Source organism: Branchiostoma lanceolatum, chromosome 7 (assembly GCF_035083965.1).
Source record: "Branchiostoma lanceolatum isolate klBraLanc5 chromosome 7, klBraLanc5.hap2, whole genome shotgun sequence".
NCBI lineage: Eukaryota > Metazoa > Chordata > Leptocardii > Amphioxiformes > Branchiostomatidae > Branchiostoma > Branchiostoma lanceolatum.
Window position 1 is genome coordinate 16341726 of NC_089728.1, and position 11345 is coordinate 16353070.

The 11345-nt window shown below is 41.2% G+C and overlaps 2 protein-coding genes across 2 annotated transcripts; both read left to right on the forward strand.

The window, feature by feature from the left end:
* Nucleotides 1-871: 871 nt before the first annotated feature.
* Nucleotides 872-3897, forward strand: LOC136437911 (peptidyl-prolyl cis-trans isomerase B-like). Its single transcript, XM_066432489.1, has 4 exons — nt 872-1007; nt 1894-2101; nt 2633-2752; nt 3406-3897. The coding sequence occupies exons 1-4, from the start codon at nt 921-923 to the stop codon at nt 3615-3617; spliced, it is 627 nt and encodes a 208-aa protein (XP_066288586.1). The 5' UTR covers nt 872-920; the 3' UTR covers nt 3618-3897.
* Nucleotides 3898-4975: 1078 nt separating this feature from the next.
* On the forward strand, nt 4976-10596 carry LOC136437909 (uncharacterized). Its single transcript, XM_066432488.1, has 6 exons — nt 4976-5114; nt 7765-8021; nt 8307-8370; nt 8953-9089; nt 9552-9766; nt 10423-10596. The coding sequence occupies exons 2-6, from the start codon at nt 7770-7772 to the stop codon at nt 10499-10501; spliced, it is 747 nt and encodes a 248-aa protein (XP_066288585.1). The 5' UTR covers nt 4976-5114; nt 7765-7769; the 3' UTR covers nt 10502-10596.
* Nucleotides 10597-11345: the final 749 nt, after the last annotated feature.

Sequence of the window (11345 nt, forward strand, 5' to 3'; positions counted from 1 at the left end):
ATGAAATTTCTTGTTTTTATTTCGAAATGAGGCGAAAATCAATGAGCGCGCTGACGCCATCCATAACAAGAGTTCCACGACCTCATATCTCCAGGAACAAAATATGCTTGGTCTTAAACACCTTTATCTAACTTACACATGTTGCAATATTGACAGTCTTATACTTTTCCAATTAGATGAATTATGGCGTTTTTTGTCATTTATTATGCATATCATGAATTTATTTGCATAATTGATAGCTGTTGATGCTCCACTTTCCATAAACTACATTGTATTTGAGTCTGGTAATGGAAAACACTGCAAATATAGATTTTCTCCATTAGCTATGCAAATTAAGTCCCAATTAGCATAATTTACACTTCATTGTGTACATCTTTATCTAAGCTACCTACGTACTAAATATCATGGAAATCCGTCGTTCCTTTGTTCCGTTATTCTCCTTAAAAGATTTTCACAAAAACGCCCCTGCAGTTCCAGAGGAAGCTGCTAGGGGGCCCAAAACTACATTACTTCTTCATTACATCACAAGCTATCTGCCACCCAAAATTCAAGACCATAGCACATCCAGGTCAAAAGATACAAAAATTGAAGTTCTGCTGCAGTACCAAGGTCACATACCAGGGGGCCCAAAATCGACCTTGAACTTCGGCTTCACAACACGTGCCCACATACCAAATATCATCGTAGTCCATCGAGAGGTTCTTGAGTTATGCTGACTAGAGTAGTGCGGAAACACAAACAGACAGACACACCCAAAACAATATCTCCATTTTTCATGGAGGTAAAAATCACTTGCCGTGGCCTAAATACCGCACAAGGTACAAATTGGGAGCTTGGCGACATCTGGCGATATCTAGCAGAACTGCAGCCACTCCCAGGCCAGCTGACATTTTCCAGAGGTCACCACAACACGTGAAAGCATGGCTGCGGTGCTGCGTCAGTTCTCCACCGTGTTCTCTCCCTCAAGACTGGCCTGCCAGACTGGCGTGGCCTTCTTTACACTGCAGGTACTAACACTTAGCCATTGGAACCCTTAGAAAGAGATTTGGTTAAATTTGGCGTTGAAAAAGCATGCAGTTTTAGATATGGTGAAAGGGGGAGGGGGGCATATTTTAAACAAAGTGCGATTTATTTTCATACTAGTTGCATGTATTATTATAGAGTAACGTTAGTGTGTGACGACACTAGTTACTAGCTTGCCCGTCTAGCGTTCCCCCAAAAAAGCTTCCTTTAATTTCTCAAACGAAAAAAAGCATTATAGCACGCTTTGTCACAGAGCAAATTAGGCCAAGACAATTTGACTTAGCCCAAGATAATTTTTGTTCTTGGATTTTTGTTTGTTGCTTTTACATGTGTTGCATACCCAGTAAACCGCCTCATTCCGTAACACACCAGGTTACGTTTATTATTTTTTCGAAAAGTATATATTCTGACAGATTTATTTGATTCACTCGCACCAGGAAGGTCGGACTCCTACTCTTTTCGATAAGTGTGGTGGGTTCTTTAACATACATGCTCAAATATGGGACCACCGTTTAACGTCCTATCTGAGGGACGTCCCTAACTGAAATTAGGTACTCGTTTTCACCTGAGTAAATAAAGTGAAGAAACTCATGGAAAGGGCACAATATCAAAAATGCATGCCAGAGGATTTGAACCCAGGACCTCAGGGCCAAAGGCATTGCCATTACGCCACCGTGACACCATGCAAGAAAAAATGGAGAGGGCGGCGAATTAAAGACAAAAAAAAAATAATTTTAAAGAAAGAAACAGGCATTCAGTGATACCCAACGCACCCCCCCCCCTCAGACCATCTCATTGTAATACACCTGCTAACATTTTGATAACAAACACATTAGTGTTATCAGTAATTGTTTGTTTTCCCACCCGCAGGCCGCAGGGAAAGAGCGGCTGGTGACTAAGAAAGTCTACTTCGACATCGAGATCGGAGGCGAGAAGGCGGGCAGGGTGGTGATGGGACTGTTCGGCGAAATCACGCCAAAGACAGCGACGAACTTCGAACAGCTCACTACCCACGAGAAGGGTTTTGGGTACAAGGGTAGTGCCTTCCATAGAGTCATCAAAAAATTCATGATCCAAGGTGAGGATGATGATGACGAGGTATCACACCAAAGTTTGACGGTCTCTAGTAGCAGTTCTTTGGGATCATTCTGTTGAGAGAAAACAGTAGTGTGAGAGTACATGATGAGCAATAAACAGTTCTCTGGGTCAAAAAATGTCATTCACCAGAATTTTTGAGTTGGAGAACAGTTTATTTCTTATTATGTACTTTACTAACTCAGATGAACTTTCATGCTAACAGTGTGAAACTATTTTTCATCGCTAGCAACTCCTCTCTTCTAAAAATGTACCCTGCTACTGAAAAAGCAAGGTGACTTGTTGCCCTACATGTATGTGCACTACAAGGGCCTGAATGAACATTTATTCACACACAGTCCAAGTCTTCCAGTTTTTATTGGAATGGTCCAGAAAATTATTGACCAAAATACAGTAAAACTTTTGCCAGGAATTTCGATGGTGTGACTAGTTGACCTCTTACAACTGCACTTTTACTAGCACAGTTCTTGACCAAATATGGAAGTGTGATTATTTTTTTACCCATGATCCCTAGGTGGTGACTTCACAAGGGGTAATGGCACAGGTGGAAAGTCCATATATGGTGACAAGTTCCCAGACGAGAACTTCCAACTGTCCCACACAGAACCTGGCCTACTCAGCATGGCAAACGCAGGTGCGTCATTCACCAGGTTGTATCATTACACACGCTTTCTCATTTAAATGTACACATTTTGTAACTTCTGTTACCGTTTGAAGTAAGACGTTCCTGACATTAAGTTGGAAGTAAAATAGGTGAAGGCTGGACACTCATTATAAGCATATACATATAAGCATAAAATGGGGTATTCTAAGGCTTGTGTGTGAGGGAGCTTTAGAGCGTCAAACCTATTCACGTGAAAGAACCCAACACACTTATCGAGAAGAGTAGGCATGACCTGGTGTGCTTGGCCAAAAATACATCCCCAAGATCTAAAAAAAATTCAGCCTTGTTAAAATAAAGCATTGTACACTATATCATCACCATTACTCATACAACCTATGTTTCCTTTCTTCATACACCTGAGTTAGACAGACAAATTTATGTTTCTAATCAGTTTGGACAAACCTCTGATTATGAAACATATCTGCTCTTAAATTTTCACCATTACAAAGAAATTAAGAGAAGTTAAATTCACTTAGACTATAATTCTTGTAGTAACTTGATAATGTATACATATGTCTGTAAACTATTCTTTTGTTGTGACCTGTACCCAGTGGGTATATGTTTACAATAAAGGTCTTCATTCATTCATTATACCAAAGTTACTGGTTGAAATGTCCCTACAGGTCCCAACACCAACGGTTCGCAGTTCTTCATCACGACCGTCCCCACGCCGTGGCTGAACGGTCGCCATGTCGTGTTTGGTAAGGTCCTGGAGGGAATGGACGTGGTGAGCCGGATTGAGAACAGTCCCGCGGACAGGGCTGACCGTCCCAAGAAGGCGTGCGTGATCGCGGACTGCGGAACGCTGGATCTAGACAAACCATTCTCTGTGTAAACTGTATTTATCTACAAGACAGAAATACATAATAGCAATACGATACCAGAAATTGGTAGGATTCATTGGATGAAGAATTTGTTATGATTATTGATATGCCAACGTCTACTATTTCTTCACCTCGAAAGTAATCTAGTTTTGACTTGGAGATATTATGACATGAAATTATTCAGCGGATCCACAAAATTCTACATGGTATTGTATGCAATGAAAGTATGTAATTGCAAGACGGTCGGTTTTGTCAATAAAAGTACCACATGTCATGTGATTCTTCATACAAGATTGAAGTGTGTTTATGATGTGTTGGACAAGTTATTTTTGAGTTTTGAATGTTACACAATTACCTCTGGAAATGGAGGTATTATTTTGTTTTTGCTATTTTAGGCTTATTTGTCTTTCTGGATATTTTGGTCAGCATAACTAAATATAATGAAGCTCTGGACGGATTGTGATGATATTTGGAATATGGGTAGTTATTGGTATGACAAAAATTAAAGGTCAATTTCGGCCTTCTGGCTGTTTCTTTGGTACTGCAGCAGAACTTTCAGTTTTTTGTATCTTTTGTCTTGTTTTCCATTTGCCTTTGATAAACAATTTGAAGTTTTGACCAGGCAAACCTGATTTCTCAGATGATATAAAAGGTAATACCTTTATTATTTCCATGAAAAGTGGAGATATTGTTTTGGCTGAACTGAACAAAGGAATGACGGATTTCCATGATATTCAGTATGCAGGTAGATGTACATAATGAAGTGCAAATTATGCAAATTGGGACTCGATTTGCATAATCAATTAGGAAAATCTATATGTGCAGTGCTTTCCATTATAGAATTTAGATACATGTGAAATGTAGTTTCTGGCAGATGGAACATAAGCACTAATTTGCATGATTAATGTAAAAGTGCCATAATTCTTCTAAGTGGTAATTGGTGAATAATTGGACTGTCAACATTATGACCTGTGTAAGCCAGTTAGAGGTGTACATGACGAAGTATAAATCATGCAAATGTGGAAGTCATTTGCATAATCAAAATATTTCATGAAGGTCTCCGAACTCTTGTGGAAATGGAGAAACATCGAAGAATTGACTCAACTTAATTGTCAGTATTTTATAATAAGCACATACGTACTGTAATTAAATTGAATACCATTACATTCGGTGTGGGCTTCTTTGTAAGAAGAGCTATTCTTACTTACAAAGAAACCTGCAGATATGTCTTAACTGCACCTTAAGGTTTCACGTTAAGACCATATATCGTAGACGTATATCATTCAAACATATCATTGCGCAATTCGAAATTTGCCCATTCTGAACTTTGCACTGGCGTGTTATCAGTCGACCCACGGCGCATGCGCAACAGAATTTGGCAAAGAAGAGTCCACATCAACAGAGTCAACAACCTCTCCGATAGACGGCCTGACGTAACGACCAACACTGGTTCTCACCCGTCCGCGCTTCAAATCTACCCTTTTCTCTCAGTTTTCATACAATTTCAGGTAAGCCCGTTTCTTTACACTGAAGGTCTCCCTTGTAAATGTGATTTAAACTATAGTCATTCAAGGATAGCGTGTGCAAAATGAAACTTTTGCAGTTTTGATTACGAGTGCCACGAAGCACGTCCCATTTTGGGTTATCTTTTGACCCTTGGTCACCATTGTTTTGCTGAGACTGACAGTGTGGTGTGATCTCCAAGCAGATGTTAGGAGGGAAAATCATAGCATTCTCCCGAACGTCCCATTGTCTGACATCCAACGCTTTGTATGCATGTGTGAGAAAAAAGGAAAATCTCAGTCGGCCCAAATTATTCCGTCTCCTATAGTTAACCAAGGAGGAGTTAACATAGGGAAATTGAAAAGCCATACATTTTCGCGATGGAGTAGCAATAGATTCAGGGTCCATTGAATAGAATCTTATATTTACTTACTAGTTTAATCGCTGTGGACGACAACTGCTTATGTTTAGACCTGAAGGCGATGAAGACTAGAACGAGTAGGCTCTGTCTGTGGAGAAAGCGACCTTTAGTTCGACACAGCAGTTGCTTTAATTTACACCGCAAGCAGTTAGGACTGGTACAGACAAGCTCTGTCTGGATTTTCTCAAACAATGTTACCTTGGAACAGGGCCGTTGTTTTTCTAGTTTCCTGTATTTGTGAACGCCCTTTGGAATCCGTCTGCGGACGGTATTTGGCACAAAAACATATGATGTCGCGAGTCGATACCGGGTCAAACTTCCGTTGTTGTTCTCTGTATCTGATGTCTTGGCTTCTCGCTCTATCTATAAAGCTGTCAAATCGCTCGGTTGCTGCAAGGTCGCCAGCGCGCCGCAAGTTCAGTGAGACACCCGCTTTATGCTATCACGGTGGTCAAATTCGTGCTCAGAAACTCCCATGTCCAGCCGAATTCGAACGCTGTTCCATGATGTTCGAAATGACGAAATCGAATCCGAACGCGCGTTCGATTCGGGGTCACCTGCGGTCATCGAAAGTTCTTACTGTAAATCTGCGCGGCCTGGCCACTTTCCCCGCTTCAGGAAAAAACTACCTTTGTCACAAATATTACCTGTTTTCTAGAGAGAATATCCATGCTGGCACTTTGTTGTGGACATCTAACATTTAACGAAGCAACTAGCGTCGTTTTTTGTGACATTGAATATTAGAAGGATTGTTTACGACGGTGTTAATTACCCCCTCACCCTATCCGTGCGGCATGACATGCGTTCAAACATCGTAAAGGTACGGCTCCAAGAAACATCTAACTTACCTCATTAACGATTAAAAATGACCGTAACGGCTTTCCCGAGGTTTGTGTTTTTGGGATTTTTGAAAAATGTCCTTGATTTTGAATTATTGGTGATTGAGTGCGAAAAATGTCAAAAAATGCCATTTTTTCACAGGTTTGTCGACATTCACAATACTAAGAAAAAGAAATTAAAAAATCCCAAAAACACAAAGTTTTGTTTTGTTCCTGGTCAACGAAAAATATGAAGATAAGAGATATTCATTGACATTTAAAGCCAGGCCTTTGCGATGTGTGCCTGGAAAAATGGTCTCCCTAAAACCTGAAAATTATCGTGTTTGGGAGCAAACTATAGAAAAATAGCCATTCAGCGCAAATCGACTACATTCAAAGTTTGCGAAATCGCTAATTTCGTTTTATTTTTACAGAATTTTCCCGTCCCTACTATTCTGTTTATTTATAAATGTTTTGCCGTTAGCCAAAATTTTGCCCCGTGTAACCCGATACCTTGTCGAACGCGCGTAGCAACGGGAAAGAATACCCTAGTGACAGACCACCGTGTATAGGGTCACATTTCCAATCCGGGGCCCGGCCGGGCGGTTTGTGAGAACGAAAAGTATGATACAAAAGACAACAAAACACACACAAAATAAAACAAAAAATGAGAATAAATTGTGTTTATTGTTTATTTCTTGATACACACGCCGTTTTTCGTGCCTACTAACAGTCCGGACCCTAGCATTAGCGGGTATCTTTGAGCTTAAGATTCCAACTAAAAAAATGGACCCACACAAACTTCTCGACTGACCAACTCAAGGAATGAGCAATCCATCGCATCTGTGACGTCACGTATGCAAATTGAACACTTGACTCGGTGAGCAGTAAATCATTGGTTGCAGCAAGGACTCCTTCAGTCCTTGGTTGCAGTCAGTCATAGCGCACCCCGTCTCTGTGGATGGATGGTTGTAAGGCCATAAGAAAGTCTGGAAAATGTAATGAGATCATTTAAACTTCATTTGACAGAATTCCATACACTAATCCACGATTTAGAGGTGACGTACTTTTTATTCATTCGTTTTACATACTGTAAATGCAGAAATGTTTGCGGTAGTTTTATGTTCGCGGTTTTCGTAGCGACCGTTTCACCGCGAACTTGAAACCACCGCAAACATTTTTTCCCAATACTGTAGCAGTATGCCCATGGCGCTACCGCAAACTTAAAACCACCGCGAACACCCCATTTTCGCCTTAGCGCGAAATAAAAACCACGCGTACTTAAATGCATTACCTGGTTGGGTAAATTAAAAAGAATCTCCTATATCCTGCATTTACAGTACTTTCTATCATTTGAAAACGCCATATCTTGTCATAGAATAACGGTTTGACCTCTTGTTTTTTATTCAATTTCAGTGAACATGAAGATATCTATCCTTTTGGTGGCTGTGGCCTTGGTCACCGGCGGCGTCGGCGCCTTTGGCGTTCCCGGTGCGTTCAACCCCTCTACCGGTGAGTTTCACACCAGCTCAACTCCGCAAGAGGTCGCTGTTGGACAACACCAGGAAGACAACGAATACATGGACAACAGCACCGAAGACATGGAAGATTCCGAAGAACGCGCTTTTCTGGAAGAAGTTCGGGAGGAATTGCAAGAAGTGATGGAAAGCATGGTAAGGTGTTTGCAGTATCTGATGTTACATACCAAATTACAGGTTTGCGATAGCAAAACCTATATTGGTTTATCTTGCGCCTGAGGGCGCAGCCATTTTGTTACATGTTTGCGATAGCCAAACCTATTTTGATTTAGGTCCCTGATTTTTGTGGTCGTTTAAGCCGTTTTTAGTTTAGAGCTATATACACTTTTGACTAGTAACGAGTGATGAATTTTGACTCCTCTTTATGTTTTTGTCTCTTTTGCCTTTTATTGATCAACTTGTTGGTTCATTATATTGCAGGAATCCATGGACACGGAATACTCACTTGAGACCAGCCAGGACACGAGCGCCCCCAGGGCACCAAGTAAGAACTGCATCCATAAGCGTTCTCATTCACAGCAATGCAGTGAAAAAGATTTATGAATACATACTGATATCTGGCATTGCTTTCAATCAAAATTCAAAACTTTGAGATTTTGAAACGAAGCTCTTCAAATTCGTCCGTTGGATGGGAAGACAAGCATTTGATTCCATATAAGGGCGCACCAGGCAATAAGCATCTGAACGTTAAAATGTATGTGTGTATATATGTATGTGTGCATGTGTGAGTGTGTTTGGAGGAACAGCATAACTTGTGAAGGCCTGGATGGATTGTCTTGTTATTTGGTAGGTGGGTAGATTTTGATGAGACCTGGAAATTCTTAGATTTAGAGCCCCCTAGCGGCTTGTTACGGTACTGTATCGGAACCTCAAGTTTTGATATCTTGTTGGCATTTCTTCTTCGTGCTAAGTGAAACGCGTGCGGACTCAGAAGACGAAGTGCTGCCTGGAGGGGGTGTGGCACAATGACCACGGCACGGCTCTGGGTCCCCTAGCGGCTTTTTACGGTTCTGCAGCGCAGCTTCCGGTTTTAATACCTTGTTGTCATCTCTTTTCCATTCTTTAGTGAAACACGTGCGGACTCAGAAGACGAAGTGCAGCCTGGAGGGGGTGTGGCGTAACGACCACGGCTCGGAGATGGTGCTGAACATGACCGGGGAGGGGCACATCGCCGGAGAGTACAGGACCGCCGTGGAGAGCAAGGTGGCGCTTATGAAATTATACAAACATGCGACACTATAGATCCGGAAAGACACTATAAATCCGGAAAGACACTATAAATCCGGAAAGACACTATAAATCCGGAAAACTTTAAGAAGTTATCTTTGGAAGACAATAACGTTATCTGATACTGCATAATACCAATGAATAAAGGAAAGCATATTTTATTCTAATATGATTTACATTTTACCCAACCCGTGTACATTCTGGCTGACGTTCCCACTTTTCTGGCCGTTTACAGAATTCTGCAATGTTTGCAATGTATGTTTGTGTTCTTGCGTGTTAGTTTTTCTAAGTACCTACTCTACACTACTCTAAGTTATTTGAGTTATTTACACTTTCAGAAGAGTGGCAGGAAGTGAGTGAGAAGGAAGATTCAAAAGGTCAGTCTTGTGACAGGAAGTAGAGTTCAGAGGTGATATAACTAGTTCTTTTCTTTTCTAGCTGGGCGCTGCCGGTAACGGCCCCAGTCTGATCCGCGGGGCAGGTTCCCGGTCCGGAGCGTCCACCTTCGGCTTCTCCGTGGTGTGGCGGGGCGGGGCATCCACCACCACCTGGGCGGGGCAGTGTCTGATCTGTGACGGACGGGAGATCCTGGAGACCACCTGGCTGCTGGTGGGGGAGGTGGCAGGATGCGAGGACAGCTGGATGTCCACCAGGTATGGATGGCGTCGGCGTGGCGTAACGGTTAGAGCATTGGACTCAGAACCAATAGGTCCCGGGTTCGATACTCACCATGTCCTGATGTTGTGCCTTTGGGAAAGGCCCTTGGCACGATATTCCCTGACGGTGGAGTGACGCCCACCGAGCCACTTTGGCTAATCTGTCAAAAATGTGTGCCAAAAACACACTACGGATTTGGTGCGCCAGTGTGCAAACATCTGCATATTGACATCCACCAAGAACCGTTAATTTTAGATTGTTTAAAGGATGGATGGATTGGAATGGAGGATCGGAACGATAGAATGAAAAAAAGATGGGGGAGAAAAAGAGAACCAGACTGAATCTACACAGAAATCTAAAATGCGGAAAGACCAAGAAAGAGAGAGAGATGGTGATTTACAAATTGCTTGCTAAAACATGATACAATGTATATCATTATGATGGCCTATGATGAGTCGTCTGATATGTATAATCTTAGCAACCATGTTTATAGTCACTTCTCTTTAATTTCTTCCGGTTATGACAAGCGGCGTTTCAGTTTACGAGGGTAAGCTATAAGACGATATATGCCGTTAACTTTGAATCACCCTCGTACATGCAATGTTATACATTACTAAGACAACATGTTAATTTTGATCAACTTTTTTTTCAGGGTTGGAAAGGACACTTTCTACCGCATCCCCAAGCAGGAGGCCCGCAAGTACAAGGGCCATATCGTTCCCAGGGACTAGTGGTCTCGTTCCCGAGGTCTGGTGTCCAATAATAGACACTCAATGTGCCAGGAAGGCAACTAATCCAAAGATTAATAAACATAAAGGAAATCAAATTTGTCTATATTTCCTTTCATTTCCATTATAGCTAAAGAGTTAAGCTCGTTCTTCTTTTAAACATTAATGCTGTTTTGTGCAATGTTAAACTTTTATGGCGCCATTGAAGTGAAAATCAGGTTTAACGTTTTGTACTAAAAATCTTGGATGGTACCATCATACTAGTTATATAGTATATTCTTTTTCTTAATGTATCTTTTCTGGTGTAAAGAAGTTAAAAGTTCTTTTTTTAATATTCCGTTGTCTTGAAATAAATCTTAGTCCATTATCTCTATCCGACGGACAGAATTAGTAGTCTTTGACCAATAAGACTGCGCCTTAGTTTTGACGAAGCGTTTGGGGCTAAAATGTTAATCTCCAAGCAGATGTAAGGGTCCGGTTCATTCTTAGTGTTTTACGCCTGTTTTTGCAAAATTTAACTCCCTTTTCTAGTATTGGACTTTTAACGGTTCGCCTCTTAAAGGAAACCCAAGCAATATTAGGGCCCAAAAATTGGATTTTGAAAGTCAATTTATTTAGTCATTTCTATACATGATAAGTTCAAACAACACCATCACAATGTATAGCGACATCCATGATGCAAAAATATGACGTCGGTGTGATGTGAGAACTCGCGAAACTAAGGGGATCATTGTACGGCTCGTTTTTGCGCGGTTTTAAGATTGCTGAAAGTGTGAAGTTACTACGAAAATGTGCTAAACAGGGTTAGTAAATATCATTACCATAAAGATTTCAGCATTTTTTACAT